Consider the following 18,449-nt stretch of genomic DNA (forward strand, 5'->3'; position numbering starts at 1 on the left):
GGACCGTGGCGCTTACTTCCCGATGTTAATGTCACTCTGTTGTACCAAAGTACCTGTGGCTTCGAACCATGCTGTCAGCTGATTCACTGGTGTCTGGGTTTGTGTAATACAGCTGAGGAATGTATCCTGTGACTCAGTTTCTGCACTGTTATTTTCAGAATAAAAGTACGTTTTTAAATCCTGTGTCTCAGCTGTTCTGAGGGGAAGCAGAGGCTTCTTCCTAAGAGGTAGAGCCTAGCTATGCAACATTAGCAATCTGTCAGCTTAGGAAAACAAGTGGAGGACCAGGGAAAGAGAGGCAGGGCTTTTCAGGCTGGCCGAGGGTCGCTCAGGATGCGTTGGCAAACCTCGCCGTGGGTCAGCACCCAGCCTGCCCCGTGGCAGCTCAGCGTTGGCACCCTGACTTCAAGTTGAGCTTAGTTTCTCCCCAGGGAGGAGGGATGGGTGAGGAGTGACCGCCAGCGCCTTGCCCTCACTTGGCAGGGAAATGGTACAATTTACAAAGCTCAACCTCTTCCATGGTGACTAAGTAAGTATAACCCGGCAGGCTGCGCTGCCCGCGCCTGCCCAGACACACAGCCTGCCTCGCCCTGGCGTTAAGCAGGTGCCAAGCTTTTATTTGCACCTTAACCCAGTTAATCCCAGAGTGACACCATCTATGAATAATGTATCTGAAGTTAGGTAAGAAAAGGAACAAAGTGAAACTTAGTACCTTTAAGCCTTATTTAAGGATCACCACCTTTATTTCCCCCCCCCCCCCAAAAAAGCTGCTCTGTCTGCATGTCAGGGATTAGAAGACAGGGCAGTTCTCTGGTTCCCTCTGCCCCACAGTGCAGAGGTAAGCGTGAGCGTGCAAAGCCGCTGTCACTCCCCTGGGGACACCGTGGCATGCCACATCTCTGGAACAGAGGATTGCTGACCACCGCAGCACCTCTCCCGCTTTAGGGAGGAAAACACCAGCCCTCCCCCCTGCAGCAGCTGCTTTCCCCTCCAAAAGGGATTTCAGCTGGAGGAAAGGCTCAAGCAGGAACTTCACGCTTCTGCTGACATGGGCAGAAAATGTGCCATGGGAAGTTTTCAGGAAAGCAAGAGCCGGGTTAACCCAGAAAGGGATCTGCTCGCTCCTTGCTCAAGGACACTGTGACATTAGGGTGCTGCCACACCTAAAACGCGCTGTGCCCGTGGGGTCGAACGCTGGAGGAGAGCTGAGCCCCGCTGAAAGGCCAGGGCCACCGCTCCACCTCCACCCTGTGCTCCAACAGCAGGCGGGAAAGCGGCGACTCTAACAACGTACCAGGTAGTCCAAGGTTTATTTTAGAATCTTACCTAAATGAGAGTCGTGGGTAAACTGAGTCTCTGCTGCAGTCTGGGTAGGCAGCTCCCTTCATGCAGGCAGCTGCCTGCCGCTGCCCGCACCAGCTAGTGCAGCATCCCCCAGGTATGGCCGGGGCTGCCTTCGCTGTCTGGGCTCTGCGGGCATTCGTGAGCTCACCGCCTCTCTCGTCAGCTCTTGGTTCCAGGTTTATTCTTTCAAGCGCAGCTCTGCAGCACCGCTTCTGCGCCACGTGCCGTAGAGAGGCAGCACGTGCCGAAGGCACTTTGGAGTAAGAAAGGGGCCGGAGGAGTTACAGGTTGCAACGCACAGAAAAAGTCCTTCTGACAAAGGTAGGAGAGAAACATCCCGTCGTTCCTTTAGCTCTCTTGCTTCTTTAGCCTGGTGAGCATCAGGTAAGGGGATGCTCCAAAATCTGACAGGGCGCTGCAGAGTGAAGCACAAGCAGGTAGAGATCACTCAGACACCCTCACCTGCCCAAGCCAGGCTTAAACCCACCACAACCGTATATGAAATAAGTCAGAGGTTTATAACTATGGCCCTGGGTGTGGAGAAGCTGACTTCAAACGCCTGTTCTGCTAACTGAGAGCAGAAACTTGCATCCAGATCTACTACAGCAAAGGACTGTATCCCCCAGAAAAGGCTCCCATTTAATCTGGAATGGATGTACAAGCTTCTGCGGGTGCCCTTGCTTGATGTGCTGAGCACACCCCACCTGCGCTGGACGGCTGCGTGGGAGTCAGGACTTGGGGTACCACCGTCACACCATCAGCCCCTACGTTTGAAGCAGAGCTGGTGTCTTCCCTCTCCTTTATAAGGAAGATAATCGCCGCAGGATGAAGTGCGGTTGCTCCTAGCAAGGCCTGACTCAGCTCACTCAAACCCCTGCAGGGACTCCGGAGGTGGCCTGGGAGAAGGGTGGGCTCAGCCATTCCCACGCCCCGTGGCACCTCCCGAGGTACTTACTCTGTCCAGACAGCTTTTGAAACTTTAGTCTTGGACTGGCCAGACCAGAACTCCACTCTGTCTTTCAGTTCTTTATTCTGCAAGGAGAAAAATAAAACAAACCCCTCAGCATAACGTAGCAGACAAAAGGCAAGCCTGGATGCCAGCTAGGACCTGCTGCTCCTCCAGAAAGGTTTTTGGGGGGCTTGAGGAGATTTTTTTGTTGGGTTGGGTTTTTTTGGTTGTTTTTTTTTTTTTAAACCAAGTGAAAGATGCAGTGCAAAGAAACACCACCCCGACAGCGTCATACTGACACAAGCCCAGCAGTGTGAAGGGCCCCCCGATTGTAGAGAGCTACTTTTGCTCTCTCCCTTCAATATATCTTTTTACTTTCCGACCTTACCTGCGCTTCCAGCGCGGTCAGCTTCTCGGTCAGGTTTTCTATTTTTTTATCTTGGCTTCTGAGTTCGTTGTTCAGTTCCTCTGCCTGACAGTTAGGAAATAAAGTTTGTAAGAGATCTGAAACCTTAATACATCAAAACCATCTCTGTTGATCAAAACCACGGAGTTAAGCATCTCACCGTACCGGGGGAATCCAGAGCATTCAAGTCCCTAGTCCTTTACCATAGAAGAACTCAAACTAATTGATTAAGCGATTTATAAAACAGTTTCTCAACACACGGTGTCGCGTTTTCCTTAGGATAACAAGTCTACCTCTTGTTGGCGTATGTACAGAAACCTGATTACAAAAGCTAATTAGTGTGGGGCCTTGCCTTAGCCGGATGGGAAAAGGCAAGCGCGTGTTCTGTGAGGCGAGGGGAGTACAGCGGGAGTTCATACATACAAAAGCAGGCGGTAAGTAAAACAGCTCACGTCGTATCGTGACTTTGGGAAGCAGGCTGATTGCTTTGAATTTTGCTGCAGTCTCTCTAGGATGTCGGCTTGTTGGCTTTGCTCGTGGAGCAGCCTCACTGACTTCATGTGAAACCAGCTGCAGGGTGGGCACCTCAGGTAGAGAATCCCTGGGTCAGCCAGGTCCCCCCCCCCACCGCGAGCACGGGAGCCAGGTCCCCCCAGGAACGCTCTAAGAGGACTCGGGTGTCTGCCTTTTCCATCTTAACGTTGAAACACGTACGGATGTCTGAACGCGGGGCGCACAAAACCAGGCGCAGCGTGACAAGCAAGCTGCTAGTTCCCAGCACACGTGCTTAAAACAAGAGCCCGGAGCCCAGCACCTCCCGTTTCTTTTCCCCACCGCCGAAGACCTGCCCGGTGGGACGGCCGCACCAGCCTGACCTCCTGGATCACGCCCCGCAGGCCGTGGTGCTGCGCCTGGATCACGCGCTGCAGGTGGCAGATCTGCTCCCGCAGGGTGGCAATCTGCCTCTGGAGATCCAGGCACCTGCGGGCAAAAGCAGAAGCACGCCGGGTTCAAGCCCCAGGGATCACTGACCCACCCAGCCGCTTTCCCACCTCGGTCTCAGCTCAAGAGCTGGTTGCTAGCAGGGATGTTCCTGAGGATACGTGGCTGTAATTCCTACAGAACTACACATGTAAAGGCTTCTTTACTGAGCAGAACAAATAAAACCGTAGTTTGAGACATATTTTGCCTGGTAGGACCACCCTTACTAGCTGTTGATAAGTAGATTCATAAATAATGAAGGCTTTTGCCTTACCTACTGCATGCACAACGTCACCAAAGCAGCATCAACTCCCTGCGAGAGAGAATCAGGAACGGGAAGCAATTTGTGCATGCAAGGTGGAAGGAAAAGTACTAGGAATTTGAGTAGAATCGACATCGAAGAGCTGTAGGACATCAACATCTGTCTTGGCTTCTTCAAGCAATCATAGTAAATCAGGTTTTGAACCAGTTGTTTTCATAATGAATAATTTTACTACCAGAAGGACCTTGAGCAAGTGATTGTCTGGTACTCTACATGAAATAAGCCCCCAGAAAGAAAGAAAAACACTTTATCACATGCATTTAATCACCGTTTGCTGTCTTCGTTCCTTGACATCATCTGTTGAAGCATCTTTTCAAATGACATTTTCTTCTCTATCAGAGTTTTCTTTTCCTGAGGAAACAGTTCAAGTTATATATAAAAAAAAATATTACATTTCCTGTCATTCAATTAGCAAGAAGAGTTTGGCTGTACCTTCAACGGTTCCACTCAGTGCCTGAAAACGGAATTCAGCAATAACCACCCGCATCAACCTGTGTGTGTCAACAGCAGCTGGAGACACAAACCAGTCTGACCTCTCCAAATCGAACGCAGAAGGGATGGCGGTACCAATTTACCATGAGAAAAGTCCAAACTCTCTTAAAATAGCAGTTCTCTTCTTTACTTAATTAGCAAAATCCTTAGGTCTTGTGAGAGCCCATGCTCAGCGGCCACGGGCTACTGCGTTACTGCTCCGGCCACCTCTCAAAACCTTGTCCGCAGAGGGAAAAATCTGAACAAAGCTGATGACAAAACTCTTCGTATCAGAAAGACTACCTGCATGTGATGGGGGTGGAAATACACTCACTGCCCCCGCGTTTCCAGCAATCCCAGGACAGGAAAAACTTAGTTTTAGAATGGGACTTCTGTATCAGAAAAACAATGCACGGTGCCATCGCTCCTTCCAACGCAACTACCACCACCAAAGAAAATTCACAGTAAAGGAGCAGAAATTTCCGGCAAGGTTCTGGGCACACAGTCGTCAGATTGCTACGGCAGTCGTTTGCCTGCCCAGGATTTTGGATATTTACAGTGGCATTTTTCTGAGAGTTAAGAAGGAGCAGTTTTTAGTGCTAGGATGGCTACGTTTTAGTGTCAAATGCTAGAAGTACGCCCATGGGGGAAGGTGAAAGAGCAACTATTCAGGAGTAGAAATCATTAATAGCTACAAATTAAGACTTCTCCCTGATGCTCTACAGTTTTTAAGCAAGTTCGGAAATAACTGGAAGAGGGAGCTCAAATTGCACGTTTTATTTATAGTTACAGCTAAAGGTCCTGGATTAGGTGTAACATGGCAGAAGCCTTTTTAGTCCCAATTCCAACAGCTAACACGCCCCAAACCCTGACAGCAGTTAACTCCTCTTTCCCAGCGCTGGCACTCCCAAGGCAGGTTCCTCGCCCGCGCCGACTCCCGGTGCCAGGACGGACGCGAGGAGCGGGTGGACGTACCTCCTCCATCCTTTGCACGCGCTTCTCCATCTCCGCGATGCGGGTACATTTTTCCCTGATGCCTTCAGCAAGGCGGCTGGCGTTTTCTGAGCTTTGCTGGAGCTTCTCTTCTTGCTGGAGATTGTAGGCCTGGGAGCAAGAAGGGCATTAACGCAGGCGTGCGGGGAGCTGGTGACCGCAGCAGATGGACAGAGATGGGGCTCAAGGAATTTTGAGCCAACTCTACCAACCCAATTCTAAGAATCAGGAATAAAACCAAAATCATTTTTCTTTGTAATTTTCCTATTTAACTTCCCCACTGCGCTAGCAGAAGAGACTCAGTAGCTCTTAAGTCGAAGTTTGCAGCACGGAGAGCCAGAGCCCACGTAAATATTTTGATAGCGAACAGGATGGTGATGCCCACACGTGGGAGAGATTCGTACCTGTATTTGCTTCTTCTCATTCTCATGACTTTTTTTCAGTTCTTCTGACTGAGTCTGGTAATTCTCATACAGTTTCTGCGAGGCAGATCTGAGAGCCTGGATGCCTGCTTCTCTCGTGGCTTCCAGCTAGAAAGAGTAATTGTACGATACGTATATATTGTGCTTTAAAAATGTCATGTTATAATCACATGCCAAAAAATAAGCCCTCTATACAAGATCAAATGTCAGCATTTACTCTTGTCAAAAAAAAAAAAAGGAATCCTAAACACCTGTGGGCAATACCTGACAGGCATTTTAGTTTCCAAATAAAGGCAGATTTATTCAGTATTGAGCCATCCCCCCATGACAAAGAAAGGCTGATGGTTTAAAAGGAGAAGTGCACTTCCAGCCGCTTGTAAATACATCTGCTGTCAACTACCGACAGAGCTGTCTCGCTAGACACGAATGGGATGTGTCGCCAGAAGCAGATTTCGACATGAAGTTTCTTGCCTGCTGGAACGCAAGAGTTTGCAGCAGGCGGGAAGCGAAGCAGAGGGAACAGCTTTCCCCGAAGGAAAGGCTCCGGTGTGGGATCGCTGAGCAGGCGCCGTGCGGCGGGAGCTGCGACCCAACTCTAACTGGGCTGCAAGGCCATATTCATGTTCATCTGAAACCTTAAAAAAAATACCAAACCCAACGCACCTTGATCTTCAGCACTTGGTTTTCCCTGCTCACCAGCAGCATGTGCTCTTCTGTTTCCTTCATCGTCCTTGCAACGGGACTGCAGCTCCAGCTCCAGCCGCTGTTCTGTGACTCCGCTTTATTGCCAGAGACTTGAGGAAGCTGCTAAAGCAAATGCACATGGAAATTATTGTAAAAAGAATAGAAAGACAGCCTGAGCAATCAATCTGACTCCGAAAGACCTGGCTTCTTATAAACACCCCTCTCCGACTCGCGCAGGGAGCTTGGCGGGGATGACGGGCAGCTCTCCGGAGAGTCGGGTCCGAGCGGCTCACGGGGCAGCAGCCAGCACAGCTCCTCCACCTCCACGAATTAACTGAAATTAAAACCTTCTGCTTGTTCAGCTCGCCAGGGCTTTACGTTGGAAAGCATTTGCACGTCGATTCTGATGAATAGCTCTCTTCCGCTCTCCACAGTGTTATTCCGCAGGTATAAGATTAATTCGCTTTTACAATAGCGCAGCGTATGCTGCATTGTAGGTGAGGCTGCATACATGCACGTGAATAAACGTTGTCCAACACTTCCCGTTAAAAGAACTACTTCTTACTCCAGCATATTTTGTTTGGACACATTTCCGAATCTGTTTGCTTCCTAGGGGCTGCCTTTTTGCTCAAAACCACTTGCTTAAAGTGGTTTTAAGTTGCTTAAACCACTTTTTTTTTTTTCCCCCTACAGGTGTTCACAAATGCGTGCTCAGTGCTTGCCTCCTGTCTGTTTTGAGAGCTGGTATGTGCAAGGAACATGACCTGCAATCACTCAGATTTATGCCAGAACGCAGCGGCATTTATACGGCCTTTCTTACATTACGCCAAGTTCATTTGTTAAAAATAAACTACTACAAACAAAGGTCAGTCTGTACCTTTTAAAGGGTTTAAGCCATAAATCACTTGCTTTCCACCACAGAGGCTTTTCTTCCACCACATTCCTCAACTGAGCAGAGAAAGGCGTGAGCATTTTTTAAAAAGAACTTTTTGTAATCGATTATTTCTTAATTAGCCGTGTTTCAGCCCACTGATCCTTCCTCTCCCTCATTGCACAGCACTCTCCTGGGCTCAGCTGGGATGCAGAAAAACTGCCTTTGCATATTATCATCACCGTGCTCTGCTGCTTAGAGCAAAGAAATCAGATATCAGACCTCCTAGGCTGAGTCTCATTGCTCACAAGATCTCTTATGGGGGGGGAAGAAGGCACGTCCTACCTCTTCATGGTGGTGTCAGCATCAAGCAGTGCACCGCTTCCCAGGCCCTTCATGAGTCGGTGTCACCACCACAGAATATAATTTTTTTTCCTCAGTAATTGCTTCACGTAAATGATTTTGGATTATGAGATGCTTAAGAATTCACAGAATCGCAGAATGGTATAGGTTGGAAAAGACCACTAAGATCATCGAGTCCAACCGCAAACCTAACACTGCCAAGCCCACCACTACACCACGTCCCTAAGCACCTCAGCCAAACGTCCTTCAAATACCTCCAGGGATGGGGACTCCACCACTGCCCTGGGCAGCCTCTTCCAGTGCTGGACAACCCTTTCCGTGAAGGAAAATTTCCCAATATCCAGTCTAAACCTCCCCTGGCGCAACTGGAGGCCATTTCCTCTCGTCCTATGGCTTGTTACCTGGGAGAAGAGACCGACCCCACCTCTCGACAGCCTCCTTTCAGGTCGTTGTAGAGAGCGAGGAGGTCTCCCCTCAGCCTCCTTTTCTCCAGGCTGAACAAGCCCAGGGCCCTCAGCCGCTCCCCATCAGCCTTGTGCTCCAGACCCTTCCCCAGCTCCGTTGCCCTTCTCTGGACACGCTCCAGCCCCTCAATGTCTCTCTGGGAGTGAGGGGCCCAGCACTGAACACAGCATTCGAGGTGCGGCCTCACCAGTGCCCAGCCCAGGGGCACGGTCACTGCCCTGCTCCTGCTGGCCACACGACTTCCGACACAAGCCAGGATGCCACTGGCCCTCTTGGCCACCTGGGCCCACTGCTGGCTCATATTCAGGCGGCTGTCAACCAACACCCCCAGGTCCTTCTCTGCCGGGCAGCTTTCCAGCCACTCTTCCCCAACCTGTAGCACTGCATGGGGTTGCTGTGGCCCAAGAGCAGGACCCAGCACTTGGCCTTGTTGAACCCCATACAATTGGCCTGGGCCCATGGATCCAGCCCGTCCAGGTCCCTCTGCAGAGCCTTCCTCCCCTCCAGCAGATCAACACTCCCACCCAACTTGGTGTCATCTGCAAACTGACTGAGGGTGCACTCGATCCCCTCGTCCAGATCATTGATAAAGATGTTAAACAGGACTGGCCCCAGCACAGAGTCCTGGGGACACCACTTGTGACCGGCCACCAACTGGAGTAAACTCCATTCACCACCACTCTTTGGGCCCGGCCATTCAGCCAGTTCTTTACCCACATTTTCATCACAAAATTTTCTAAGTTACGGTACTGTTTCGCAACTTGATAAATTTAATTGTAAAGGGAATGAGGAAAGCTTATTGGTTTTGAACTTAAATCGAAAGTTTGAGGTCTTCTCTTCTGTCACTACACACATCAAAGGCACTCATTAATCTCCATTCTTCCTGCATTTCCTCTGGCATACAAGAAAGGAACAACTCAAGACTATTTCACACATCTCACAACTGCTGTACGCTGTGCTCTCCAAGGTGCTCTCGCTTTTGCTGACTGACACCTCCAGGATCTGCCCGTCCCACGGGTCATCCTCCACCTCCCGAGATGCTGCTCCTCCAGGTACCCCCGACCAATCCTTCTGCTTCAGATAAGGCTCCTCGCTGCTCCAGAGCTTCCTCGTCTCTTCCAGGGACCGAGCCCAGCCGCACAACTCAGCTCAGCATTCATGCTATATAGCAAACGGCTTCAAATAAAGACTTGCAGGTATATTAGGACGTGCCACCAGCACAATGTTCAAACTGTCCAGCAGCTTGAACGGCAGCTTTAGATACATGTATTTTTTTAATGCATCATTTCTCACGTTATTCTTATTGTTTTTAAGGTATAATGCATCCATCCTGCAGTTTCTAACTGCTTAATCACTCTCTTTGTATGCTCCAAGCTCCAAAGCAGCTCCAACAACATGTTCATTCACGCTCTTTTCCATCTTCCCGTCTTTTTCCATAGGACAGCAAATTTTTGATAAACCTTTGATGGACCCAGGACAATCATTAACCCAATATCAATCTGTTTATCAGCCACACTACCAGACACCCTTTCACTTCAGCTGCAAAGCTGAGACTTCACGCTGTGGACACGCTTATCTCCACCGCAGCTCCCAGACCTTCCCTAGTGCCGTACTGCTGACCTCGGTCCAGCTCCCGCATCCTTCTCCTCGCATCTCCCAGCAAACAGCCCCAGCTCTGCCGCTGAAGAGCGGTGACTTTGGGTGGGGACGCGCGCTTAAGTGTCTCTTGCGACAGTCCTAAACGAAGGGTGGAAAAACCTCACCAGTTTTAAAGTGGTTTAACCCAACCTAAGACAGCGTATGCTATAATTAAGTCACTACCACGGAGTAAATAGTATTTCCAGAATCGATGTGTAAATCAAAAGGTTTTCCAAGGGCGTATTGCCACACAGGTCAGAATTTTCTCTTTCAGTGGTTATGAGTTTTGCTCACCGTGTTTCCTGCTGAAGCAAAGAAAGGAAGAGAAAAGCGACAACTGCAGAAATACCTTTTTCACATATTCAGCTTCCTCGGTGATTTGGGCACAAGAGGATCCATAAAGGACGTAGTTTCCCTCCGAGCCGTGGTCTTCTTGTGTTATTTGCTCAGTGAGTAGCAGGGTAGTCATCACTATACGTGCGTTTCTCTGCTCTGTACAAACGAGAGAACAGAGGGGCTTGTTTCATTATGCAGCGATGGAGAATAATTCCATTATTCCATCCCATTTAATTCCATTTCGGCTTTAGGGACATGCTGGAGCCAAGCAGGCATTGCAGGCTTAAAGCACCAAACATTAAGGACCACCTAAAAAAAAATGCAGACACCTGATTTTTTTTTTTTTAATGGATGGGAAGAGAGATATATTCACACATTATTTTCCCTGAAGATTTCAAAGACTTTTTACTAGCAACCTACACCCCAATCCTATACTATTTCAGAAAACACATGGCCAGAGATCCCAGGCAGAAAATAAGTGCATAACTCACGCATGCGTGCAGTTTATCTAAGAAGAAAACAACACTTTTGCCATCCATCTGCGAAGCGTACAAACCAAACCCAATTAAACTGCGCCCAGTAATCCCACTGCCGGCAGGGAATTCAGTCCACACTCGGCTCTGCGTTCCCAACGACTGCGCCAGAGCAGAACTGGTTTTAACCAGGTTCAGGAGGATTACCCCCGTCCTGCTTAGATGCAAGAAGCAGCACAAAGCTTGAATGATATCATAACTCTCAGGGGAAGAAAAAAAACCCCAAAACTACCTGGGAGGAATAGATGGGAGGGCAGAGATAAGGCTTTTTCTCTCCATATCACACGGAGAATAAAGTCCCGAGCACCTTCGTTAGGTTTGTGCTGTACAATGGTGACATCCAGTGTCAGCTGCATTGCTCTGAAGTGAGCGTCTGTATCTCAAAGACGCCCGTCTCCAGCCCTACCCCAGGTAGCCAGCGAGCTCCCAGCTGCAGCCAGACAAGCTGATTTTTAATGAGCACATTGGAAGGATCTGGAACCAATTAAGGTTAGCACAGAGGAATACTAAAGCCCCTTACAGAGCATGGAGGGTGTGGATGGGCTGACAGTGGAAGAGACAAAAAGTGGTTGCACTTTACAGAGCTTACGGGTAGTTTACGATAATATTTCATTTTAAAGTGCATGGATTTTAAAACACTTAAGCTCAAGGTCTTGGGGCTCCTGCGGTTGAGCTCAGTAACAGCAGTTCTGCCCGCACGGTACCGATGCTGCAGGCCAAACCCTTGTGTTTGTAGAGTCATCCCGACACCGAGTATTGCAGCACTACCAGGAAGATCACTCCGGCTAGCGCATTTCTTAACTAGCTCATTTTCTAATAAAATATAATTGGGTGACTTCAAATAGTGATTGCTGTGATGCTATTCCCACAGAGAGCTGCACGGAGCTGGTTTGCATAACTGCCCAGGCGGATCCGCAGCAGCTCACCCACACCAGACACATCTCCATATACCATTACCTTGGGTCCCAGGCAGACAACACCAGAAGGCTAAATTAGAAATTAACTATAAATAAGTATAAAGAAATTTAACACGTGAGCTTTAAGTGCCCCAGGGCTACTGCTTAGAACTCCAATTCTTAGGTGATCTACAAATTCAAAGAGCAATAAAATAAAAACTCTTATTCCTTTCCTTTTTACTCTTCTCCACCTTTGAAAAGTCAGGAGCATCAGCAGGTGCCCCATCCCTGGCCATCACCGAGCTGGTCTGTTCTGGACATGGGAGAGAGGAGGAAAATCAGGTTGCACAAGAGCGAGCTACCTTTCCTACCATAGCTTCTACTTGAATAATGAAGAGGAGCTCGATATCCGGACACAACCCTCGAGGGCTTTGACATCAAGCAAAAAAAATCACTCGCTCCAAATGTTGTCCCCTGATTTCACAGTGCTACAGTTTATCCAGGCTGGAAGACAAAGCAGAAATCCCAGAGCCTGGAAGATAAAGCAGAAATCCCAGATGCCTACAGCTGCGGCACAGAAGAGGTTTTTCACAGGTCCAGAGGATGGTTTCCACCAACGCTACAAGGGGTTAAACAAAGTTTGTTCTGTCTTGCTGGCTGCTGTTTTCCCTCCTGCCCAAAATCTAGCAGCTACTACGGAGTCACCCAACACAACGGCAGCTCAGGATCAATCCTCCTTTCAGCCTGCCTAATTCAGGCTGAAACCTCCGCTTGCCCCCAGGGGATAAGTCCTGGAACAGAAATGTTTTTCAGCTCTGAAGCAGTTGGGCCAGGAGAAGGGAGTGATAGCAGGCACGGCTCTCTAACTTGACCTGAGGGCCCTGGGCTGGGAGGCAGAAGTCCTTGGGAAGGTCCTCCTTCCCCAGCTGGGCAACCACCAGCAGCAGAGCAGCAGCTCTGGACCTCAGTTCTCCTCCGGGCACCTCTGGCCTCGTAGCAGGGGAGGTGGCGGCAGAACCACCCCACCAACGTTGCCCGCACCACCCCAGAGCTCAGCAACCCCCACCGCCCTGCCTCCCCGGCTAGCCCACGAGGGGACGCGGGTGCTGGGTGCTCCCCGGCTAGCCCACGAGGGGACGCGGGTGCTGGGTGCCCCCCGGCTAGCCCACGAGGGGACGCGGGTGCTGGGTGCCCCCCGGCTAGCCCACGAGGGGACGCGGGTGCTGGGTGCCCCCCGGCTAGCCCACGAGGGGACGCGGGTGCTGGGTGCCCCCCGGCTAGCCCACGAGGGGACGCGGGTGTCCCTAAAACACCCTACCAAAAGAACAGCGATGGGAGAAGTACGGCAGCCGCCTGCAGCACGCAAATGCTCTCCCCACTCTGGAAGCAAGTGTAAAAAACAAGTGCCAAGTTCATCTATTATTCACAGACTTTCCTTGCTAGAAGGCTTAATTTAGAGGCTAAGGTTTGCAGAAAAATCCCCCTGCCACCCTTTATAAACACCTTTTGGTGATCGAATTCGTGAATTCATCAAGCACACGAGATTTTCTTTGCTAGGCCTGAGATTGTCAACGCAGGTGTGACGAACGCAGTAACATCCAAGTTATATTTTTACGAATATAAAAGCCTGTCTCCGTGCTTTTGCTTAGGACGGGTTGCTTGCTCTAAAGCTCATGCGAGAGAGAAGCCAGGACACACCAAGCGGGAAAGCACCACCCTTGCTTATATAAGGAACATCCCAAATTATTCGGAACAACATTGTTTTGAGTAACGTTCAATATAAAATAGTGTTTATATTATTACGCTCTCGGCCAAAAAGAGGTGCAGCTCCTCGGCCGCCTTAGCGATCGGTTGCGCCCAGGCCAAAGAGAGCAACAGACCGAAGGTGCCGCGGAGGACACGGATCCCTCGGGTGCGCGGGCTGCACGTGCCGCAGGCGTCCGAACAGCAAGGCAGGGGACGGCAAGGCTTGTCACAGCCAGGGCAGGCTGGCAGCCAAGGGGGACACCGGAGAATTTAAAGGGACCGAAGGCAGCTCCCCTGCAATCATGACAAGCCGGGTATTTACCATAAACTTCTTCTCAGGCTGGGTAGCGGGACTAGCTAGGGAAGGAAGGCAGGGCTGGCCGGGAGCCATTCAAATTGAAATGAGTCCATTTAATTGCAATTTTTGGGAATAGTCAGGCAAAGTAATTCCCTGTCAGTCTCCAGCTGAGCACTGTAACTCAAACGCCAGGTTTCTGCATTTTTTTTTCCTGTGCACGCTCCAGGAACAGCCAGGTAAATAAATCCCACGTTTCTTCCACAGCTGAGCAGGAGTTTACACAATATTCCTTCACCTTTTAATGGCTGGTGCCTGGGCACATCCACAGAAAAGCAGTTATTTGTTCCTGTTGTTCTCACAAGTGTCTGAGAAACAGTTTTTATGAATACAGGAACGTACATGTAAACACGACCGTCTTCTCCTCAGGCAAACGTACCTTTTTTTACATTCTCCCACCGCACAAAAGCGCTTCGGCAGACAACCGAGGGAGAAGCTCGATAACCGGTGACCAACGGCCCAACACCATTCAGCCCAAGAAATCAGCGGGGCCACTTCGCAAACAACCCACGGCCTTTTGGCCACCAGACCTCCGGCCATCCCGCCGGCATTAGCCACGCACAAGCCGGGAAGAAGAATTCACTTCGGGCTTTCCGTGGACTCATTCACAAAGGCAGGGACACAGGGGAGCAAAAAAATGGGTTCTGCTTTATTAAAAGCATGTGGGGGTAGGCGTGAAAGGCAGCCCCAGGGGATTTATTTGTCAGGGTTTGGTTTCTTGGGGTGTGTTAATTTGGGGGAAATGCCGAACAAGCCCTGACGGTCACAGCGAGCTGAGCCCCAGGGGCTCGCTCCCCGCAGTCCCCCCGGGAAGGGCCTCTCTGGCCCCACGGGGAACCCCCGCCCGCCCGCCCCCGAAGCCCCACGCAGCCGGCGCCGAGACTCACCTTCGGAGGGAGCGGACATGCTACCGGCCAGCACCGCTCCGGGCAGCCCCTTCGCGCCCCCCGCACGGAGACCCGCGGCGGCGGCGGCGGCGGCCCCGCTCCCAGGCCGAGGCCGAGGCCGGTGCCGGGTGGAGCCGGTGCCCGGGGCTCGACGGCCGCACTGCCCGCCCCGCCCTGCTCGCCCCGCCCTCACCTGCGGGCCGGCCCCTCTTCCCTGAGGGGGGAGGCGGGCAGCGAGGGCGGCGGGGCCCGACCCGGCCCGCGGCGGGGCCCGACCCGGCCCGCGGCGGGGCCCGACCCGGCCCGCGGCGGGGCCCGACCCGGCCCGCGGCGGGGCCCGACCCGGCCCGCGGCGGGGCCCGACCCGGCCCGCGGCGGGGCCCGACCCGGCCCGCGGCGGGGGGACTCCATCTTCCTTCCCTCCAGCCGCGGGGTGCAGCCAGCGCGTCCCGCGGTGCCGGGGGTGGCTTGGCCTTGGTGGCAGCTGCGGGGCGGCAGCCGGCAGCCTGGGCCAGCAGCACCGCTGCTGGGGCACGTCCGAGGCAAAGGGTCCGTAGAATCATAGAATCCCGTAGGTTGGGAAATTTAGGTTGGAAAAGACCTTGAAAATCTTTTGAGCCCAACTGGAAACCCAACGCTGCCCGAGTCCAGCGCAGAACACGGTCCCTAAGCGTGCACAGGTCACCGCACAGCGAGCGGTGCCTGGAACGGGCTTTTCCCTCTTGGATACATCATCAAACTTCACGTTTTCTACACGGGCAAAAATGGATGGGGGGAAAAAAGAGGTATCCCATCCAGCTGGGGTGATTAATACTACCTCTTAGTCCTAACAGGCAGAAGAAAACTGGAAAGAAGGTGAGAAAGTGTGGTAAACACACAAAAGTGAGGCACAGAAAAGCAGATCTCTTGAAGGAAAGAGGACCATCTTGAAGAAGAGGGCTTTAAAGAAAAGTATTGATGGAAATAGGTTGAGAAAGCCACAAACACACTGGGAAACAGGCTCAAGGGGGAGAAGATAAAATGGAGAATGGGAAGATAAAAGTGCATAATAAACTCTTTTACAAACTGGAAAGTCTTGATCAGCAAGTCCAGTCCCCAAAGATCTATATCCCTCCCTATCACACAACACCCATAAATACATCAAGTTGCACTCCGTTTTCTTTTTCCAGCAACATTTGGAGTCCGAGGGTGCTTTTGTCCAGGGCGGGCATGGGAGGCCCGGGCGCTGCACACCCATACGTGCCCTGCCGTATGTGCCCTGCCGTATGTGCGTGGCCGTATGTGCCCTGCCATACGTGCCCTGCCATAGGTGCGTGGCCGTATGTGCCCTGCCATACGTGCCCTGCCATAGGTGCTCGCGTGGCCAGGGCCACGGGAGCTGAACCCTCCTGCTGTGCACACACCGCAGCTCCGCGGGGTAAAGGCCCGTTTCTGACCGAGGTTGCTGTGATGCTTCCCGGTGGCCTGTGCGAGCCCTGTGTTTTAACGATAGGTTTCTGTAGGAGTGTAAAGGGATTTTCTTATTAATTAGAAATGGAAAGAAAAAAAAAATTGCTCTTTTTTCCTTCTGCCTGGGACGTGCCACCCCTTTCTCGCCTCCCTGCAGAAGCAAAGAGCCTTAAGGGCAAAGCCGGGCCCCGTTCCCAGCCCTGGCTGCAGAGCAAACACCAGGACGGCAGCGCCCGGCTCCAAGGTCGGCTCCCACGGAGCGAAGGGCGAGCGCTGCCAGCCACCGGCGCCCGCCGTACCTACCCGCTGCTGCCCTCTTAGTACTGACTCCTGGGCTGTTTCTTCCCAGCAATGGAAGCTCTTAAATCTCTAAACTGGGGGGCCCGAGAGGTGGCTTTTCTTGTTATCAGACCAATTTAAATGGCTATCCATTGACGGTTAATCTTTAGCACATTCCTGGGACTAACAACCTTCGCAGCAGGCTCCAGCTGTTCTCTGCAGCCCAGGGAGGCTGAATCCAGGGTGGTGATTTCATTTGCATTTATTGCTTAAGGAAGGGGAGGCAAAATGCAACTTGATATATCTTTGCAGCCACGTGTAGAATTGCTTGCCAACTCCGCTGCATTTTGCCGCGGGAAATCTCCGAGGGCTTAAGATTTAGCGCTTTGCAGCGTGAGCGTGCTAGCGGAGCATTGACATGGGGTGATGTGGGGATACCTCTTTTGGTGGGGAAGACCGTTGGAGGTGATTTATGAGATACTGAATGAGCTGACACCCCCCCCGGATGTCCGCGTGGGGCCACATCAGCAATACCAGCACAGCAGAGGCATCCTGCAGCGCTGTCGAGATCCACCGCACAAACATGAGCTCCGTGCGACTTGTCCTAAACCTCTGCATCAGCCCCTTGCTCCGGCACAGCAGCGTTTGGACAGGCGGTGTGCATTCCCCCCCCACACGAGGGACAGGCTGAGTCTCTCAAATTAGTGCTTGCTGGACAGTTTGGACTCGGGGACTAACCTGAGCCCTTAACCCGTGTAACACCCACGTGGCACTGGAGGCTAATGAACCCTGGTGATTCAGGGTAGCGATTCCGTCTTGCCCTGGGATCATCGTTCTTCCTTGCCGCAGCATCCTGTTTTGATCCAGCTGTTGCAGTGCACGTAAGTTTTTGTGGGATGTGCAGCGAGCTCAGCATATCACAGAGTCACAGAATCACAGAATCATATAGGTTGGAAAAGACCTTTAAGATCATCGAGTCCAACCATAAACCTAACACTGCCAAGCCCACCACTACACCATGTCCCTAAGCACCTCAGCCAAACGGCCTTTAAATACCTCCAGGGATGGGGACTCCACCACTGCCCTGGGCAGCCTCTTCCAGTGCTGGACAACCCTTTCCGTGAAGGAAAATTTCCCAATATCCAGTCTAAACCTCCCCTGGCGCAACTGGAGGCCATTTCCTCTCGTCCTATGGCTTGTTACCTGGGAGAAGAGACCGACCCCACCTCTCGACAGCCTCCTTTCAGGTCGTCGTAGAGAGCGATGAGGTCTCCCCTCAGCCTCCTTTTCTCCAGGCTGAACAGTCCCAGGTCCCTCAGCCGCTCCTCATAAGACTTCTGCTCCAGACAATATGAATGGAAGGTCTTTCAGCTCCGAGAGCTTGTTCAGTTAGGCAACTATTTCATGTTATTATTCAAACATCTCATTTTTACCTACAAAAAAACCACAGTTACATCCACAAAGTCATGAAAAAGAGATCGGAAAAGTTAATATGTTGCTGTAGGTTTTCCTTCAAAACTTCAGTTCTGTGTTTTGACGAGTAAAGCATTAAGCTTATTTGCGAATTTGGGGGTCTGGCCCAAAGCCTGTTGAATACAATGGAAAGAAACTTTGTATATGTCTGTGAAAGAGGCTCTACTGAAAAGATAACCCGTAATTCAGGCGCATCACTTTTTCCTCTGGATGCACAATGGCTCTTTCATGGGTGTGACTGCAGAGATTTGGGAGCTTCAGCAATCAGGTCCCAGGTATCAATTAGCGTGACGTCGCTCCTCAGCTCCGGTGTAGCTAGGGATTTCCTTAGTGGGAAGGCTGCTGATCAACAAGGCATGACACATCCCTCTTTGGGAACCAGTTTGCCCTGACTCACGTTTCTTCCAGCCACGGCACGCAGCCGGCTCTTCCCCGTGGCCCTCTGCCACGCGTCCTCCCAACGCGGCGCTGCCCGGCTCTGCCCGCTGCTGTTACCCGCGCGTCTCGCTCTCTGCTCCCTTATCTGAAGGCAGCTTCCATGGAAAAAATTCAGGAAGATTTAAACTGAAGATTTATAAATTGTAAT

At 51.4% G+C, this 18,449-nt stretch overlaps 1 protein-coding gene across 4 annotated transcripts; it reads right to left on the minus strand.

The window, feature by feature from the left end:
• Positions 1-1,448: 1,448 nt before the first annotated feature.
• On the minus strand, positions 1,449-14,778 carry CCDC68 (coiled-coil domain containing 68). 4 transcript variants are annotated; one of them, XM_075489062.1, is made up of 10 exons: positions 14,663-14,778; positions 10,259-10,401; positions 6,552-6,692; positions 5,871-5,996; positions 5,449-5,577; positions 4,271-4,353; positions 3,575-3,680; positions 2,682-2,765; positions 2,300-2,376; positions 1,551-1,759 (listed from the first exon to the last, which is right to left on the minus strand). In XM_075489062.1, the coding sequence occupies exons 1-10, from the start codon at positions 14,679-14,681 to the stop codon at positions 1,693-1,695; spliced, it is 975 nt and encodes a 324-aa protein (XP_075345177.1). In that variant the 5' UTR covers positions 14,682-14,778; the 3' UTR covers positions 1,551-1,692. The 4 variants fall into 4 exon arrangements, with proteins under 4 accessions (XP_075345175.1, XP_075345173.1, XP_075345177.1 ...); XM_075489061.1 differs by having other exon boundaries at positions 6,552-6,695; XM_075489060.1 differs by lacking the exon at positions 2,300-2,376 and having other exon boundaries at positions 1,449-1,759.
• Between the last annotated feature and the right edge of the window lie 3,671 nt (positions 14,779-18,449).

This window comes from Mycteria americana (assembly GCF_035582795.1).
Source record: "Mycteria americana isolate JAX WOST 10 ecotype Jacksonville Zoo and Gardens chromosome Z unlocalized genomic scaffold, USCA_MyAme_1.0 Scaffold_30, whole genome shotgun sequence".
Taxonomy (NCBI): domain Eukaryota; kingdom Metazoa; phylum Chordata; class Aves; order Ciconiiformes; family Ciconiidae; genus Mycteria; species Mycteria americana.

What these genes read in the sequence shown, in the direction of transcription:
- CCDC68 (XM_075489058.1), bottom strand. An exon ending in AAGCTGAATATGTGAAAAAG is followed by an intron (nt 6,696 to 10,258) that starts GTATTTCTGCAG and finishes CATTTGCTTTAG; the next exon opens with CAGCTTCCTCAAGTCTCTGG. An exon ending in ATGAGAAGAAGCAAATACAG is followed by an intron (nt 5,578 to 5,870) that starts GTACGAATCTCT and finishes TCTTGCTCCCAG; the next exon opens with GCCTACAATCTCCAGCAAGA.